The 19,276-nt window shown below is 38.1% G+C and overlaps 2 protein-coding genes across 3 annotated transcripts; one reads left to right on the top strand and one right to left on the bottom strand.

Annotated features, from left to right (window-relative positions):
• The first annotated feature begins 435 nt into the window (after window positions 1-435).
• tram2 (translocation associated membrane protein 2) lies at window positions 436-12,260 on the top strand. Its single transcript, XM_042503517.1, has 11 exons — window positions 436-633; window positions 3,875-3,938; window positions 4,189-4,298; window positions 5,740-5,856; window positions 6,052-6,110; window positions 7,136-7,220; window positions 7,425-7,495; window positions 8,008-8,112; window positions 8,409-8,552; window positions 9,673-9,830; window positions 11,439-12,260. Exons 1-11 carry the CDS (start codon window positions 514-516, stop codon window positions 11,513-11,515), a joined length of 1,110 nt encoding a protein of 369 aa, XP_042359451.1. The 5' UTR covers window positions 436-513; the 3' UTR covers window positions 11,516-12,260.
• Window positions 4,975-18,696, bottom strand: efhc1 (EF-hand domain (C-terminal) containing 1). Of its 2 annotated transcripts, XM_042503515.1 has the most exons (11): window positions 18,541-18,696; window positions 17,625-17,846; window positions 17,234-17,521; window positions 16,964-17,113; window positions 15,399-15,591; window positions 14,925-15,151; window positions 14,650-14,790; window positions 14,287-14,500; window positions 13,556-13,708; window positions 13,358-13,435; window positions 4,975-5,159 (listed from the first exon to the last, which is right to left on the bottom strand). In XM_042503515.1, the coding sequence occupies exons 1-10, from the start codon at window positions 18,604-18,606 to the stop codon at window positions 13,407-13,409; spliced, it is 1,683 nt and encodes a 560-aa protein (XP_042359449.1). In that variant the 5' UTR covers window positions 18,607-18,696; the 3' UTR covers window positions 4,975-5,159; window positions 13,358-13,406. The 2 variants fall into 2 exon arrangements, with proteins under 2 accessions (XP_042359449.1, XP_042359448.1); XM_042503514.1 differs by lacking the exon at window positions 4,975-5,159 and having other exon boundaries at window positions 13,087-13,435.
• Window positions 18,697-19,276: the final 580 nt, after the last annotated feature.

The following is a 19,276-nucleotide window of genomic DNA, read 5'->3' as shown; positions in this document are numbered from 1 at the left end:
GCAGTGGAATAATCCCAATTTAATTTAATTTACTCCCGATTATATTAAAATTAAGACTTTTTTTTATCCTGGTCACACTAAAGACGTGCAACTTTAGCCTGCTGAAGTTGCTTCAATCTGAAATATTTGTGTTTTTATTTCTGCAAACATATTTCCTGTATCTTCTGGTTGTGTTCTAGTACAGAGAATACTGATAAGTAATATGATTATTATAACCTTGCTAAAATAACAAAGTTTCAGGTGGCCTGAGACTTTTACACAGTGCTGTAAGTCTTTTTTCACATTGTTTTGGGGCATTTATAACGCGCACTGCGCTATGATCACTCAGGTTGAACTGGTCTTTTGTCAGGACAGACTGAGATTTTTGCGTAAATGGCCTCCAAGAAGGTATTTATGGCACTCGCCCTTTAAGAAGTCGCGCATGCGCACATCAGTGAGAAAGTTAACTCCTGAACTTCGTAGTCAGAAAAATTCTGATTTATAAAATAGCAGGGAAAACACCACAGAGTTGACATGGCATTTCGCCGAAGAAACAAGAGTTACCCTTTCTTCAGCCAGGAGTTCTTAATTCAAAACCACGCCGACATCGTGTTCAGTTTGGTGATTTTCATTTTGATTGGATTGATGTTTGAGGTGAGATGAACTCAGATTCTCTTTTCTTTCCTCGTCTCAACTCAGCTGTTTTAAGATGGCAAGCCTGTTGCATATTCAAAGATGTAACTTGAGGTGGAAACCTATTCGATAAAAATGATCGTTTCGCTTTGAAGATGCGTTTTTGCTTGTTTGACTGCATCTGAGCTTTTTTTATTTGTGGAATAAGTTCCGCGGATATGGTGGCTGCTTTCTGCAGTTTCTTACAAGTTTTGTGAACAATGAATGTTGCTCTGTTCGCAGTTAAAGCAGCAACGTATCGTTTTAAACTGAGTCGAAAAGTTACAGCTGACAGCAACTGGGTATAAACTCCAACTTTACACTTTAATTGCTATGTTAGCTTATTACGTCGTGTTTGAAAAATTCAAAAGTAGTTTCATTAACCGGGATACAGTTGAAAACTTATCTGCTGGCAAAGCCAAGCGTTAAGTGGCTACTCAAAAACAACACAGTTTCACTTATTTGTTTCCTAAAATTAACGTTTTACCCTTTTGGTAAAGTCTTGTTCCAGTTTCCAGCAAACACAGACCGCTGCAACATTTTGACTCCAACATTTGTCAGTTACCGCCAAACAGGCCTGTTAATATAGGAAGTTGAAGCATTTGTAGCCATCAAAATAAAAGCATCGCCGTTGCATAGATTGGGATTTAACATGGGGATTCAAGCGGACTTTCGGCAGCCAGGAGTTTTATTTTGAAAAGTGTAGACGGAAGCTGTACACTTTTCATTGCTAGCTTTATAACGGTAGTTAACTGCCACGTCTCAATCTCTGAACCGCTGCTCTGCCTCTCCGCTGCCTCAGCTGTCCTAAAAGTCTGCTTTGTGCCGCGGGGATTTTACTTTGACATGCAGCGACTGTTTTAATGAGGTGTCTCATCAGCTAATATCTTCTGCTACGTGCCCACAAACAGACTCTCCAGGCCGCCGCTAAACGGTTTAACAAAGTTTCAGTCCGGAACCCTGATTGTATCACAGCTGGCCGAGTGAAAAATAAGCAGGGGATTTCCTTCTTTTTTTCTCGTTTCGGTAAAATGAGACCAACAGAGCTACAGCTGGTTTTGAATTTGACATTTTGACAGGTCACCTGGGGCCTCGGTGCGCAAGGAGTGACTGGTGACTTGTTGCAGTGCGGTACCCAAACTGGGGCCAGGGGACCTATAATTCAGGATTCACTTCAGTATGACTCTTAAAATACTCACCAAGTCATATTTACCAAAATGTTAACATATCCAATCATGCTCCAAACATGATGACACCTCCCCAAGGATGTGAAGATGAGTGTGAGGACTCAAAAGCTGCAGGAAAGACATCTGAGACACAAAGTGACATCTGACTGATTGATTGTCATACAATTGACTGTAAAACTGACAGGTTTATTTTACATAAAATAATCTTGGAAACCAATTGCCTTTTAAAAAAAAAAGAAGATGTAAATATAACTATTAATCTTACTTCATGTTTATATTGAATCGTTAATTTTACATACAATTTAGCTGCATTTACTTTAAGTTGTTGCGACTTAAAAATGACAATGAAGTATGCAACCAGCAGAACACAGATATATAGTATAGTAAACTTGGTTTACTGAAGTTGCTAAAGCATAGAAATATTTATTTAATTATTTTTTAAATTTTTAATTGCAACAACTTTACAAAATTATGTAAATATGATGAAATTTTAAGTAAACTTAATTAGATATAAGGTAAACATAAATTAAGAATGATAGTTATATTTACTTACACTTTTCAAGGCAATCAATATCCTAGTTTTTTTTTTTTTAAGTAAAATCAGCTTGTCAGATTTTACAGGGTATGATCTTTATAGTGTTAAAACCATTACTTACTGACAAAAACAGACAAGTTTAATTCCTTAAATAATTGAAGAAAAAATGCCCATAATTTTTAGGGTAACAGCCCCTCAAATTGCTGCTTTTCTATTTTTGTATGTTGTTCTATATTGAATATGTTTGGTTTGTACTATTGGTCTGGCAAAACAATAAAGCAACTGTACAACATCCCATCGGGCCTGGGGAAATTATGAAGGGTATTTTTCTCTATTCTCTGATATAAGACAGAATTGATACTCAACTTGTGGCCGGAGGGCCAAATCTGTCTCCTGATAAGGTGCCAAGTGGCACCCTATACAAAATACATTGATTTACACTGGAGATTATTTCTACTTTTGATGCAGATTAAGTGCCTAAAAATGCATCAAAATAAATAAAGCTTTTTTTTTTGTTAGTTAAAGGGGAGGATTCTTCCAGAACCACTGATGTAGTGGTACCTGAAAAAGCGGGGTGCACCACTAGGTAGATGGGTAGGTCACAGAGGAGGAAGCGGGTATACTCTCCTACATATTCCAGTGGCTTTCTGGCTGTGTGATTGTTATGCTACAAAGAGTCAGAAAAAGAGTTGGGTATACCCCGTAGACCTGCATGTACCCTCCACTAAACCCAGAATGCCCTCAAATCCTCGAGGTGCCGCTGCATACATCCGGCCTGCAAACATTAAAAGGTTGAAAACAGGCAATTCATTTATTATATACTGATTAATATTAGCAATATTTGTTTATGAACTGGCCCCTGGCTTCCTGTCATATTGCAAATGTGGCCCCAAGGCAAAACAAGTTGAGTATAACACTAAATAATTAACCAGTGCATTGCAAAAAGTATTGACAGATTAATCAATATGCGGCTGCAGCTCTGAATCTTTTGTCTTGTGAGACACTGAAACAAATAAAACAATCTGATATCAAAAAAATACACCATTTAACCAAACTATTCACAGTTCATAGACGACCTGTGAAGAGGGCCTGCAGCTTCACTCAAATTGGTCACAAGCCAAAAAGGTTGGGAAACACTGTTCTATTTCACGTCTTTGTGGGGATGCTTGTCACAGAATAATTTGGGAAACTCTGTTACAGCTCTCAAAGTCAGTGCCAGACTTGTCGTGCCAGACAGATTTTTTTGCAGCGCTACTTAAAGAATTCAGCTCCCAGTAGGGTATTATGATGCCATGGGGGAGGATTGACTGACAGTGTTAAAAACAACATTATATATTCTGAAAAATGAGGATTCTCACTCGCTGTCTATCTCTTCACACGCTAACAGGCACACACAGACACCTGCCATAAACCCACATGCATACTTTGATGATACTTTGATGAATGGCCTCATAAAGTTCACTGAAATATGTTGCTAATGACCATCTCATCTAATTTCCAGGCGACAGCCAAGACGGCCATACTGTTCATTCAGCCTCAGTACAATGTCACCACACAGTCACCAGGTATGCAGTGTAGCTGAGGATTTCTTGTTTAATATTCATTTTAATTCACAGTCTGTGACTTATCTCCGCATTTTGAACTCGCACATTTCAATTTCATTTCTGCTGCAGCTGTTCTGCATATTGCATCAATATATTACTGCCATTGAATTGTAATTGCAAGATAGGTTTATATTGCTTCAGGATGTTTCAACACACCTTTCACTGCAAACTTGTACCGCCTGTGTGTTTCACCGCTCCTATGTGTGCTTAGAGGGCGAGGTGACGTTGTACCATTACGGATGGAAGGACTCCGCCACCATCCTCTTCTATTTCTTTATTGCCATCATCCTCCATGCAGTAGTGCAGGAGTATCTTCTGGATGTAAGTAACCAGGCAGTCTCTGCAACACAACACATCAGTCAGTCACAAAAGGAGGCACACTGTAGTACTATACTGTCAACGTGACGGAAAAAAGGGCTCCACAAAAGAGGCAGCACAGCTATGAATGAATAATAAAATGAAGGTAATGCTTTATTTTATCACACCATAATTTCCAAGCAAGTTTACTGTAAAAATAAATGAAAAGAGAACATAAATATCCATTTTTAATTATAATGGGAAACTTTATTTTCCTTTTTGAATTGTATTTGCACTTAGTGAAATATGCAGCAATCAATTTTACAAATAAATTATTGCTTGTGTACACATTCAATATTGTCTCATTGTTCCCCATAACTAGTACCAAATTCCAAGAAACTTTTTGGAAATTGTTAGGACATAATTTGAAAACTATAGACACATCAAATTAAATCTTACCAAAATGAGTTATTAGCAATATTTTTAATATTTTAAGTTATGTCGACATGCATTAGGGATATTCCGTCAATAGTCGTGAAAAGTCAGGCTTCCTACAGATTGTAAAACGTCTTGAGTTCATTGATGTATTAAGAAGGCCTTTATCTCTTTTAAAATTACTTAAATATTTCAGAAGTCTTAAATGCTAAAACATGGGAAGTAGGATTTTATGAATTGCCTCCTGAACTAATGTCTTCAAAAAGTCTTATACTAAAATGCATATTTGGGTAAAAATGAACCCTAACACTGATTTAATGACACTGGTTTGTAAAATTGGTCTTAAATTTCAAACATATTTATATTGGCCATGAAAAGTCTTAAATCCCACTTACCTTAAGCTGTAGGAACCTTGAGATGTAATGTTTCCCCGTATTTGCAGTCATGAATCTGAAAAAAAAAATCTCTATAATATCGTACTCTCTTTACTGTTTCATCAGTAACAAGTATGTTAGTTGTGAATATATTCCAAGTTTTTAAAGATATATACAGCATTTGCATGAAGTTGCACATAAAGGGACATTTTGAACAGAACAGTTAATGTACCACATTAAAACACATAAGATCAGCATGCTGAGTTTTTCAGTCTAAATGAGACCGGCTGCCATAGCTGCAGTTGTCCTGGGGAAAGAGTTGTGGAGAAAGGAAGAGAGAGAGAGAGAGAAAGAGAGAGAAGCATTGAATCCATCTGAAGGTGCGAGTCCTTGTGTCATTGTTCAGAAATAGGCCAGTGAGGAGGAACTGGGTTTTATTTTAGCACCACAGTTTCCAAAGTGTCTTGAAAGGAATACTTTTTCAGAGGAGGGTTTTCAGCAGCAGCCATAAATAGTATCCGCTGTCTTTTCTTGTCCTAGTTATTTGTATAACTGAGACACTTCCTTGTGCATGACATTTTCAGCAGTCAACAGCCACTCCTTTACGCCTGGATCCAGCTGCATTCACATGATGTTTTGTATTGTTTATGTTGCAGAAAGTGAACCGGCGTCTCCACCTCTCCAAGAGCAAGAACACAAAGTTTAATGAGTCGGGTCAGCTGTGTGTGTTTCACTTGGTGTCGAGTGTGTGGAGTTTTTACATCCTCATAACAGTGAGTGAGATTTTCATCATATTGTGTTCAGTGACAACTTCCTATTCAAGGAAATGTCACACATTTTCCTATCAAGCATCACTCATCTCTCTCTCTCTCTCTGTCACACACATACACACACACACACACACACATAGACACACACACACTAATAAACAACAGTATAACATTATTTTCTTTACTTTCTTAACACAGGAAGGGTATCTCCTGCATCCCAGCAGCCTTTGGGAGAACTATCCCCATGTACACCTCAGGTTTGACTTTTGTGTAACTTGCTGTCAGTAATATTTTTACATAAAAAATGTTTTTAAAAAAGTTTACGAGTTGGTCATTTAACAATGGGCTACACTTAATGAAAAAGACATATTTATTTTAGAAGTATCCACATGGATTCATTTATTCACAAAACTACATGCCAGGGCTGTTATAAAAGTGTATTTTCATTTTTCCAAAAGACCCTCAAAATTTCCCAAAGCTTAAGTCAACATCTGGATGTTGTTTTTTTTTTTTTGGTAGAAGTAGTAAAAAGTATTTATTTTAATATCATAGAAGACAAGGAAAATCAGTAAATATACACACGAGAAGCTGAAAGCAGTGATTTTTTTGGTTCTTTGTTTTTCAAAAAATGATTTTTGAAACACATCTGTTATTTAGAAAGGTGTTTATAGATATGCAAGTCACTTCAGAACACAGTTAGGTGTCAGTTACTTTGAAAAAGTCACATAAAAAAGTGCTTATTACCTTTTTTTATGACTGACAAATACTAATATATATATATTTCTATATTTCAGAGTAAGTTTTAAAAATCCAAGTACTATAAAATAATTGTCACACAGTGAATCTAGGGGCTTTGGGGCCTCCTGTCCACTGCTTTGGTCTGTGGGTAATCCAGTTTTGGTGTACCGCTTGTAGTTTGCAGCTTATCAGCATTTCCTCATGCTGCACTGTGCTCTAAAAAGTCTGCTGCATGCACCTCACACACAGAACCAACACCTTAACACAGAACCAACACCTTAACATGCACACGTATTATGCACTGATTATGCATTAAGGTTTATAGTTTCATTATTTTCCAATTTGGGCAGAAACATAGTTTTAAAAGGGGATTAAAAATAACTTGATTAACGGTTAAACACAGGGACATTTCTGATGGATTAAAGTCATGGTAAACACATCAAACCAGGAATCTAACATTGGCAGTTATGTGCATTTTTCTGACTCGCTCTCATTTTTGCACTTTCTCCTACTTTATCTCCTGCCTGTCTATTTTTTGCTGCAGGTTTCAGGTGAAGTTTTTCTACCTCACTCAGCTGGCCTACTGGCTCCACGCCTTGCCGGAGCTCTACTTCCAGAAAGTACGCAAGGTCAGTAAGGAGGCCCTGGGAACTGGAGGAGCTCTGGAGTGTGACTAGATAAGCCGTGTGTGTGTGAGTGTGTGTGTCTGTGTGCGCGTGCATTTGTGTATGCTCTGCATTCATGTGTATCAGACAGACTTACTATGAACAAAAAAACTCTAGGATTAAAAAAAAAACGTCTCTGTTTGCAAATAAAAGCTGTTTGTTTTTCAGGAGGAGATTCCTCGGCAGCTTCAGTACATCTGCCTGTATCTGCTGCACATCGCTGCAGCCTATTTGTTAAAGTAAGCATCCAGAAAAAGGACAATTTTTTGGGAAAGACTACATATTCAAAGGCTTGTCAAGTACCAAAAAAAATTCAAGCAGAACACCAGCACTCACAGAAAATTATTTTTTTTTCAGAATTATTATATAATTTGCCATTTCTACCGAAGATGGCTTTTCAGCTTACATGTGTCTGTTTCTGATCATGTTTGCCCATATTAAAAAAAATGAAATTTTCTGCAAGTGCCAGTGTTTTGCTTTTTGGGGGGATCTTGCCACAACTGTGCACCTCTATACATCGTTTAACAAACATCTGTTTTTCATCAGATTTGACAAGTAACGATGCATGGATACTGAGAAATGCATTAACAGGAAAAAAGTAAACGTCAGATTTCACTGCTCAGCTTAGCAACTCTGCTCTACTGCCACTGATAATATAGTTAAAACACTGGATGGTTTTATTGTAAACTTATAAGGTTGTTTTCCTTTGTCACTTAATCTTTCACCTGCTTCTGTCTTTCTTCTCGTGTAGTTTGAGTCGTGTGGGTTTGGTACTGCTCTTCCTCCAGTATGTGTCAGAGCTGGGCTTTCACATTGCCAGACTATTTTACTTCACTGATGAGAACCATCAGAAAATGTAAGTTACCTCATGAGATTTGAGTTGTTTTGCCTTTTGCTGTTTTTGACCATTTTACTTCACTATTTTCATGCACTTTGGAAGCACTTTGTAATTTTGTCTAGATAAGTGCTATACCAAAAAAAGTTATTATTATTATCTAAGTAATCAAGCTGAAAACTTAAATCCCTATTTCCCCTATGTTCTCCCCTCCTCCCTGAGCTACTGTATCTACTGCTCTCCCCTTTATAATACCTTGTAGTTTACAGATTATTACCTTTTTATTGCTGACATCATCACTATGTGCTGTGCTTCAGGTTTGACCTGTGGGCGATCAGCTTCGTGTTTACACGGATGGTTACTTTGACCCTGATGTTCCTCGCTGTTGGCTTTGGTTTGGCCCGCGCTGAGAACCAGGGGCTGGACTGGGAGATGGGCAACTTTAACACTGTACTGATAAGGTAATGATTCAAGTTCAACATCTGTGGATTCATTTTGTGGCACTGTGCTTACTTCCTTACAACTACTGTGACAATTTTTTACTGCTTTTATTGTTTTATGACATAAATTCACAGTGCAGTGGATGCAGCCAGGAATTTTGACACTGATTGACAGAGGCTGACTTATTAATGTCTAAGTAGAAACACGTCTCTACATATATGGAGTGAATCAGAATCCTCTATAGCTGTAGCTATGATTATATAAAGTAAAGACATCTAACTAACCAAATAGAGGCGGCAATAGACCAACAACTCGTCCTATGAGGTAAAATTGGAGTTTCTGTCACCGGAGTGTGGTGGCAGTGGATGGAGGCAGTAGCGGAAAAAATAAGTTTAATTGTACACTAGATGTAAATTATTCTACTGCCTTACCTTGTTTTCAGACAGCCCTTTTCATGGGAGAACTGAAGCCATATATGTCCCTCTTCAAAGCCACCAGACTCCAATGACAGAAACAGTTAATTTTACCTCAGAGCAAACAAGAGTTGCTAGTTTATTGCTGTTTAGTTTGTTTGTGTTATTGTGTGATTTTTAGAACCAAACTAATTAGGCTACCACAGCAGTACAGGGGTCTATATATATATATATATATATATATATATATATATATATATATATATATATATATATATATTATATATATATATCAGTATCAGTGACGTTGAGCAGAAACCTACATTTGGCCACATGGGAGAACGTTTTTAAAACACCTTTCAAATTTGTATTCAAATTTTCTAATTTGAATACATAAGGAGCACTAATGTAAAAGTAGAGAATGATTTAAAAAATGGACTCACCCTATGGTATACAGTAATTTTACCAGCAAATATATTTTGACTTTTGTTCCTTATTTTGACTTATTTACTTTTAATTTTAGTGGTATTATTTTTACTGAAGTGTGATAGCAGCACTCTAAAGCAACAGATAAAGCAGATTACCTGAGTGCAGAAACACACACACACATACGCACTCACACACACACTAGGGCCAGGAAGTAATTGTATAAATTTGGCAAGCAATGTCAGGTCCATTTTCCAAAACACACAATTGCACTAATCTTCTTGCCTCGGGGCCCCTTCAGGATGACTGTTCTACTGCTGGTATGTTTGACCCAATCTTGGCTACTCTGGAAGTTTATCCGCTTCCAGCTGAGGCGCTGGAGGGAGTTCAGACACGAACAGGCTGTTCGCAAGAAGGCTGCTGCAAAACAACCCCTACGGCCACTGAAGAGAGACTCACGTGAGTATAAACAACTGTGAAAACATGATTCACTATACACTGCTGTTACCTGTTGCAGTTACAGAGGAATAGGGGAAAAACTGTTTCATAATAGTACAACTTTTAGGAATTTGACTTGGTTCTTTCTTTAAAGCGATAGTTTGGATATTTTGAAGTGGGTTTGTATGAGGTACTTACCTCATTGCATACAGTAGCTGTTTGTTGGTACACCCCCAGATTGGAGAAGCAGACTGGACACTAACGAGGAGGAAAAGCAATTTACTACTCAGGAGGGGGCAGCAACAAAATGTACTGAAGCCACCCAAAAAACTCAATATCAGTTTCAGTGTACACTATATTTAGATTATTTTCACTGCTTACCTTGTCATCAGACAGCCATTTCTAAAGGGAAACTGAAGCTGTTTTATCGCTCTCCAGGGCCAGACTTCACTGAGAAAAACAGTGACTTAACATCGCTGAACACAGAGCTGCTGATCTACCACTGCCTCCCTCAGTTTGTCTGTGTTACTGTGTGACTTTGGTGTTGTAAAGTATAGTGGCCGTTTCTACATACCACCGTTCCTTGGCCACTTAAGTCTGCGAGGTGCATGGGTTCTGACTCCTACTTCGAGTGAATCCAAGTACTCACATGAGGAAGGAAAAACGTTTAACTTTGTTTATTTGTAAAAGCAAAAAATACAAAAGGCACAGCAGGCTAAATCTGTCCAAATCACATCCAGAACGGTCCACTACCGACTTAATGATCTAAAGGCACTTTCCACACTGTAAAGCATGATAATCCACTGTGATAAGGCACACTCAAAAACTTATTCCGTATGGCCTCCACAGACTTCTAGCTCTTTCCAGGCGTGACGTTATCCTATACACCTTTGACATGCGCACTACACCATAAATGTGATACACAGTGTAGCCTGCACTATAACAAAATATTATATGTAATATAAATATAAGCACATCACCACTAAAAACACACAGAAACTGTTATGTAAACTTGAATAAATGGTAACCTATATTATATGTAATATACCAAAACCAACGTTTATACCAAGACTTAATGTGCAATTAAGTGGCTCTTACATAAAGGTTTAGTTTGGATTCACCAAAGTCACACAATAAGACAAACTAACTGATCAATGCAGCCATAGGCCAGCAGCTCTCATGTTCAGTGATGTTAAATCAAAGTTTTTCTCAATGGAGTCTGGTGGCTTTGCCGAGAGCGCAGATGGGGAGATGAAGTTAACAGTTTCCTTGTTTGAAGGTTCAGTCTGACGGAAGAATAAAGTGGTGAAGCAACTCTAAATATACTGTACATTTAAACTGTCATTGTTTGTTTTAAGTGGGACTTTATTCAGGTGGCTGAAATAGGTTTTGTTGCTGCCGCCGCCCACAGTAGTACATTGCTTCGCCTCCGTGTCAGCATTCCTGCCACTTCTCCAAACTGAGGGTGTGCAGACTGACATCTACTGTGTGTAATATACTGCCTATGGATAAGTACCCCATACAAGCCAACTTCAAAATCCAAACTATCCATTTAAAATGTCTTTTTATCCCAATCATTCCCTGCTTTCACACTGAGTGTCTCTGTCTCTGTTCTGTCTCTCCTGTTAGTTGGTCACCATGAAAATGGAGTTCTTAAAGCTGAGAATGGAGCCTCTCCTCGGACCAAAAAACTCAAATCCCCCTAAGATAACACACTCACTGGCCTGAACAGTGGCCTTTGCCCTGGCTAAGGTTTCTCATCAGCACAACAGCAGAGCTGGCGGCCACTGGCCACCACGCCTCTCTTTGAGTATGTCCTGAGATGTTACAGGGTCTCAGTCACTACAGACTTAGGCTTGAATGCTGGAAAATGAAATCCAAGGAAATCCCTCGAGCCCAACAGACATTTACTCCTCATCATATCAGTATTTTTTTTATACATCCACGCAGCCTGCTATCCCACCCTAAGGAGCACCATTGTACGCAGAATGACTAAAATGTAAAGTGAACACAGTATGCAGCACACGTTACTGTGTGTGTCAGTTTCGAATGTGCTGATGCATATCCTCATACATAAGTACTGTACTGGTTGTAGTGTTGTCGCAGCTGTTTTCAGCTCTTGCCATTGAGCCAGCTTTGCTTGTTTTCTTGTCTGGTCCATTGGAGCAGAAAAATGTTACTGATGTTATGGTATGATATGAGCTTACTGTATGCTGGCCTAAACATGATCTCTTTACCTTGTCAGGGAGGGGGTTTTGGCCAACCAAATAGAGTGGTCCCCTGGGCTCCTCCCAATGATTTATATCTGTTTAAAATCCTACATTTGTCACTGGTCACTTAACAGATAAGCATCAAGTATGTATGTTGGATATTACCGCATGCCATTCCATTTTTATTTTCTTTTAATTGTTTTGTTAATTTCTTTATTAAATAATGCAATTTTCTGAAAAATTGTGGCTGATGTCATGTTCTTGCATTTTTTTGTGTTTTCATTTTGTACACTTTATGCATTTGACAATTAAGGGAACATTTTCTAATGTTGATCTTGGTTTGGAAATGAAAAATGCTTGCATTGCCAGTTGGTAAATAGTGACAAATTCATTAAAATTACAGATTTTTTCTACATTTTCAGTATTCTTTCATAGTACAGTGAACTAAGGCAGTCATTGTAATATATCAGTCCCTCCAGGATGTCAGGATGTTGCAATTGCAACAGTTAACTCAATTCAGCCAATTCCTGCGATCCTGCCGGACCTTGCAACTTCGTCAGATCACCTAAACTTTACCACAATTTGACTAGCATCACAACCTTTTTTTGCAATTTCCATTTGTTCCTGCAATTCCATGGCCAAAAAACAGGATTCCCACAGTCATGGAAAACCTTTAAAAGTCATGGAATGTCACAATCTTATTTTCCAGGCCTGAAAAAGTAACTGAATTGGTAAAAAGCATTGAAAGTTTTGGAAAATTCGTGGACATTTTTGTTGTGTCAAAATGAAATTGTTACAGTGATTGTCTATGGATAACCTTCCACATAATCTACCATAATGGCAAATTTATTTTCTGTAACTGTCGACGTTACGTTTTGATTACATCACGTACGTTTCTTTTGCCGTTTAAGTATTCCAGCTACCTGAAATTATGTTTAAATAGAGTTTGAATCTGATATTTGAAAAAATGCTTGGCAAGTGGGTCAATAAGATTTTTTTGTTTTTATTAAGGGTCCTTGAAAAGTCATGGAAAAGTTTTCAGATTTTGTCCATGAAAATGTGTGGGAACATGAAAAATGAAAGCCTAAAAATCATCAAAATTATTTGGAAATCCACCATGAAATCAGAAATTTCAGGCTGCATTAATCACAAAAGGATAAAATGTACCTGCTTGATTGCCTGACTAATATAAGTTTGTATTTTTGATCAGATTTCAGGGAAAGCCTTGACAACCACTTGGTATATGTTTAAAATAAGAGTGGTGTTTTGAGGTCAACCTCACCAACATCAAACAGCTGTATTTTTAAGTTACCAGAAGCTGTCAGATTCACACATCACCTTTTCTGGAGTTGATCCAGTGGTTATTTATTATATCCCTCCCCTGACATCATGAAGATGGCTCTGTGACATCACCACCTGAAACAGAATGAAAAAAACACATCAGGTGTTGCACAAATCTAAATTTAGAACAAAAGTGACACCTACTGGAAGAAAATTATAACTGACTGAAAATTCTAGAGGTGTGTTTTGTTTTACCATGTTGGTCAGCCGGCTGAGTATTTGCAGTCCCCGCACCCAGCTTCTGCTGTAAAGACTGCAGTGTCTGACATGGGATCTGGCTTGCATTGGACTCCAGGTATGCCAGCACGTATCGGTCAGCGCCGGTTAACACAAAGCGGTGGCTGAAAACTGCAGAAAAAGATGAGAGGAGAATGATGCCTTAAACTGAGATTTTTGGTTATCTATTGATCCCCTTTTGGAAAATTGAATTTAACTCAAAGGTGAAGTCTGTTGTTCTGCAGAAAGATTGTTGATGTTTGAACTAAACAGCCCAAACAAATACACCTCTCCTGTCAGTGGTCCTGCAGAAGCTCTGGTAATATATCTGGTGTTATTTACATTTCATTACTATCATGGTGTAGCTTGTACCTCATGGGTGAGGACAAGGAGGCGACATTGTTTCCTATTTACTAGGGCTGTATGAACACCAGATTTTTTTAAGCACACACAGAACGGAGAATTAGCAGGAGGAGATATTTAATGAATTTGACAAAAAGTGTATTGAATTAGAAATGCAGACTTTAAATGATTATAATTCTGGATAAAGCTTAATGTATCTCAAAAGACATATTCAGGTAACAACATAAATTATTCCTGCAAAGTCCTTGGAGAAAATATGCCCTAGTTTCTAAGTAAAAATATTCCTTTTGAAAAACAAGACATGACAATAAGAAAGTTAATGTAGGCTATTAAAGTGTGAATGTTACCCTCCACAGTGGCTCCAATAGCAAAGTCTGCAGGTGAGTAGAACTCGGGATTGTCCACTGTCGAGCCAGGTTTGGGGATGCGCGTCTTTTCCAGGAACTTGCCACCGATGATGCCAGAATTGCGAGTGGGCTTTTCAAAAATACTGATCATGTCATTGGACAGGAAGTAGGACAGTATGAAACGTCTGTCCTCATCTGCAGGATTCTGGGAGTCCTGGAATGTCAGTAACAGGAAATACATTTTCAGTTTTGTTGTCGATGGCTTTTGGTGTTTTGGTAAATGCAGTTGTTTTACTTATGACTACACAGAAATCAGTCACTAGTCATTTATAGGGTTTAGTCAACGCAAACATGTTGACTCACCAGCCTGGCACTGTAGCGCAACACTTTGTGGTCGTTTTCCAGCATCTTTAGCACATTCTTCTTGGGAGGCTCAGGAACTAAAGACAAGCAATTCTGGAGAGAGTCTTCAAGGGAACCAAAACCATTATAGGGAGGAAACTCCTGTAAACACAGACAGGAGAGGGTTATGAATAAGAAAATAAATATTATGTATAACAACATTAAGCCACATGCCCTCAGGCATTACAAATGATAGAGTTTTGAGATGGAAAACAAAATACATTTCAGGTTCTCACCCTTTTCCTCTCCTGAAGCGGGTCAGTCTGTTTTGGTATTTCGGAGGGTTTCATCTCCACATCAGGGTGGTTCTTTTGGTAATACTCTTTGGTGAAGCCATCGCAGTCGTACAGCAGGAAGCGACGGCCCAGCAGCGTCATAGTTTGACCCACCTGGAAATCTTTGGGGGAGTAGTACTCATCTACTTCCTCTGTTGAAACCTCCAGCACACAGCTGGGAAATGTCTCTGGAAAGAAATACAAAAACTATTGTTAGCTGTGTTCATTTGTTTTTTAAAAAATAACTTTTTTTTTTCCTGTGGTGCATAAAACTGCTGCAGAAGTTACAGAGTTTAGATGTAAAATAGACACCTTCTAAAAGGCATTCACTTTAACTGTACATGGCTGGATGCAGAGAGACACCTGACCAGAGCACAGATCTAATGCCATTATATACACAGCCTAAAGTCACATCGACACAGCATTGCATCTCACCACACTCTGGTTTGATTTTCTTGGGCAGCTTCTGTCTGCGCATCACGACAGAGAAGAGATACCGGCCGCTGTTGGGTTCGTGGACCTCTCGGATCTCCACCGTGTCATCTACCAGGAAATACTGGATGGTAACAGGCCTGGTGTCCCCGAAGAGAGCGTCAGAATCGTCCCACAGGGCGAAGAAACGCAGCACCTAGCCAAGAAGAGGTTGAGAGTCTGAAACTAGAATTTGTCTGCTAAATGCAAAATTGCAGGGCACAGACATCTGCTTGTTGATGCAAATATTTATTGGAACCAGAAGATCACAAATTTTAAACATCTCAGAAGTCTATCATTAGATTGACTTTTTATACGTTTATAGGGGTTCAATTAACTTGTGAAACTGGTCCTAACCCTAACTGTCAATTTAGGTTCAGTTTTAAATTTAAGAAACATGAACTTCAGAAAAAATGAAATAAGGCCAATTTAGTTAAAGTGTCAGTTACATCCAAAATCCAAAATACACATTTTTCCTCTTACCTGTATCGTTATTTATCTGTCTAGATTTTTTTGTGTGAGTTGTTGAGTGTTGGAGATACTGGTCTTAGAAATGTAGTGATACCATTGGTGGTGTAGTTCAGTAGAAAGAAAAAGTGTTTGTTTGGTGCTTTGAGCACCATAAGCTGAATGCCATATAGTTTTATTATACTGGAGAGAAGGCAGACATATCTACGGCTGATATCTCCAATACTCTGCAACTCACACCAAAACCATTCAGGATGATAAATAGCACTGCAGGTAAGAGGAAAATATGTATATTTGATTTTTGAGTAAACTGTCCCTTTAAGTTCAAGAAACATGAATTTCACCACAAATGACATTAGAAAATTTAAGTTAATCTTGGTAAGCTGGTAGTAGTGGCGTCTCTTAATCCATATTCACACTAAAAGTTATTTCACTCTTCTTGGTGCTGTCTACTAAGAAGGGAGAGCAATATTTGCTGAAACAGATACTGTATAACATCATAGACACTTCACAAAGAAATTATTTTTGTTTTGTAATTAGCTTGAATAAGAGAGAGGTTCTTGTACTTGTGCTCCTTTAGAACCTGAGCAAATTGGTTTTCTTTTTAAGACATAAGAAGGCAATAAGCATTTTTAACAGGTCATGGCCCAAATATTAGCAAGAAATTAGTAAAAAATAAATAAATAAAAGAAATACAAGAGAATTCCCTGAAAATATGAAGAAAGGAAATGGGGAAAAAAACAACCATAAAACAAATAAGATAAATTTTAAATAAATAATTCTAATAAATAAAGTTTTGTGGCCTTTTCTGTGCCCTTTAAAAAAACTTATTTTCAAGTTATTTTCTTGTCACCTTTAACTAATTTCTTAAAATTTGTGGGACAGTTCTTGCCAAGTTGCTAATTGCCTTTTCCTCCATGTTTTCAAAAGAGATCACACTAATTTGCTCATCTGAATGCAGCACAAAAAAAACAAAACTGATGAAGGGTTAATAGCTGCCCAGATTCGGTTTTGTAATAATCACATGGTGTGTTTGGATTGGAGGTAATATATTATTTTACCTTACGGTCCATGGTGAGAAACTGATGCATGCGGTCAAATTTAGAGGCTGTTGTGTAGGAAAGCGGAGGCTTTTCACGACGTTTGCTGTAAGGATCCTCAGGCATCGCCTCAGGGTCGTTCAGAACAATACCCTCACTCTCCATGAATTCCTATATATGACGAATGAGAAACACAGATAATACTCATCAGACATCTATGTTTTTGTGTCAGAAACACAGCTGCAGATGCATAACACACTATGAGAGCTTTCATACAAGTGAGTGCTGTACCTTTGTAAAATCATCGCACTGTGTGATGTGGTACTTGACCCCGTACACCTCCAGATCCATGCCAATATTAAGGTCTTTCCAATGATAATGCTCTCCAAAGTCATTCTTGGGCAGATGCTGGCGCTTGATGCGTTTCCCCTGCGGTATCCCAGAATTCTCCACTGTGGGCTCAATAATGCACATACTGTCATCTTCAAGGTAGTAGTAAATGACCACAGGGCGCACGCGGCACTCCTCCTCAGGGGAAAACAGGATGTTTTCCTGAAAGTATGCATAGAAGCGCAGCACCTACAAGACAGGAAGGTGGGGGAGAAGAGAACAAAAAAAAGCAATTAATTTGAGTAACAATTCATCATTACTGGTCTTCCGGGCCTTCCAGGCTTTATTGTACCTTCTTGTCCAGGGACACATGAGCTGGGATGAAGTCTTGGGCTATGCTCTGGTTATGGGGGCCACAAGTAATATCTGGTCTTCCAAAGGTCAACTCATCGATCTCCTGCTGGATCATCTGCGCTGATAAAAGCGGATCCTGTCCAATGCCCACAGTGGGGCGGCGGGGCAGAGCGAAGCCATTCTTATAGTCAAGTGTTTGGGGACGATGGAAGGCTGGCTTCTGTAGAGAAACACCATTGAGATGGGACTACATCAGCTCTGGTTAACCACAACAGAAATACAAATTAAAGCACATTAAATATTTGAAACATTATTGCAAGTGTACACTCACAAAACAATTATTTGAGTCTACTACCCAACAGACCTTTTTCACGCAAACATTTTGACCCGTCAAAGTAGGAAAAGCACAGCTGTGTTTAATGACATTAATGATGGCTGCATTCCACTTAGTCGAGGCCCTGATATTGTGCATGCTGGATCACTGGGAAAGCTCACAGGGACACTAATTGGAACTGTTGTCATTGTTATCAATTTTACCTGCGCTTTTCATACAAGTCAACAAGAAAGTCAAAATGACTAATGTTGGTTGAGAGGGGGACAGAATAATAAGACACCTGTACATGCAATACAGTCCAACCCTAGAATAAACACTTCATTTTAACGCACAAATAGCACATTAGCTAATAGCATCCTTCATTAACTAAAAACTAGCATTATGTTATTAAACATTAGGACTGTAGGAATTCAGGAATATGACATTTACATTACAGAAAGAAAAGCATTATTTTTTTTGTGAAAAACCTACAGCTAATGTCAGTCAAACCTTAAAGCATGGCGTTATGTACGTTAACTTCTGAACATTTTAAATCGGCCTAATTAGCTAACTTAACGTTAAGTTTAACGGCTATACTTACCGTTACATCCCGAAAAGTGTATCCCGGTAAAAATGGTAGTCCGTGGCTGTTCCAGTTCCACGACATTGCTTGTGTGTAGGTATTTTTTTTCTTCACAAGATGTCAAACACTACAAGTTTATAAATTTAAGCTAACTAGGTTAGCTTCGTGAAGTTGTGTTACCGTGTAAAGCTACAGGACAGATCCGCAGTGGTGAGTTTGTGGTATCCATGGAAACAGCACGACAGCAACACTTTCAAGAAAAAAACATAAAATAAAATAATTCTGAAAAACGCAACTAAATAAATTCATAGTAAAAACACACAAAAAGGGTCCAGAATTATAATAAATTGATTTTGAAAACGTTTTTTTTTTTAAAATAATAATGATAATAAATTAAAAAAAAAAAAAAGCATATCCTCTCTATATTTTTTGATTTAGTAATTTTCTGTGGTCAGTAGTTTACATGCTATAATCAATTCACACATTTCTATCATAAAAGTGTTTGCTGTAGCTAACAAAGAAGACTCCCATAAATGAGTGACTTTAATTCATACACACTTTTACACAATTAGAAGAGCTCCTATTTTAACACTAGAGGGCGCTAAACACCAATAAATCTCTGATGGCATTACAGGTCAGCAGGTTATCCATAATAAGCGCACATCTTGTGAGTTCATGATGTATTTTAAAGTGTTTACTCTCTATATTTATAGGTTGGCATTATTATTATATAAGCAGAAGTTCCTTTTTATGA

Source organism: Plectropomus leopardus, chromosome 16 (genome assembly GCF_008729295.1).
Source record: "Plectropomus leopardus isolate mb chromosome 16, YSFRI_Pleo_2.0, whole genome shotgun sequence".
Lineage (NCBI taxonomy): Eukaryota > Metazoa > Chordata > Actinopteri > Perciformes > Serranidae > Plectropomus > Plectropomus leopardus.
Note: the sequence above shows the minus strand (reverse complement) of the source record. Positions and strands in the feature narration are given on the sequence as shown.

Bases quoted from the DNA above. Each gene is read 5' to 3' on its own strand.
- efhc1 (XM_042503515.1), bottom strand. From the start codon at position 18,606: ATGTCGTGGAACTGGAACAGCCACGGACTACCATTTTTACCGGGATAC. The intron at 17,114-17,233 runs GTACAGCACTCA...CGTCATATATAG, and splicing joins AGTGCGATGATTTTACAAAG to GAATTCATGGAGAGTGAGGG. The intron at 14,501-14,649 runs GTGAGTCAACAT...CTGACATTCCAG, and splicing joins TGCGCTACAGTGCCAGGCTG to GACTCCCAGAATCCTGCAGA.
- tram2 (XM_042503517.1), top strand. From the start codon at position 514: ATGGCATTTCGCCGAAGAAACAAGAGTTACCCTTTCTTCAGCCAGGAG. The intron at 3,939-4,188 runs GTATGCAGTGTA...ATGTGTGCTTAG, and splicing joins TGTCACCACACAGTCACCAG to AGGGCGAGGTGACGTTGTAC. The intron at 5,857-6,051 runs GTGAGTGAGATT...TTCTTAACACAG, and splicing joins GTTTTTACATCCTCATAACA to GAAGGGTATCTCCTGCATCC.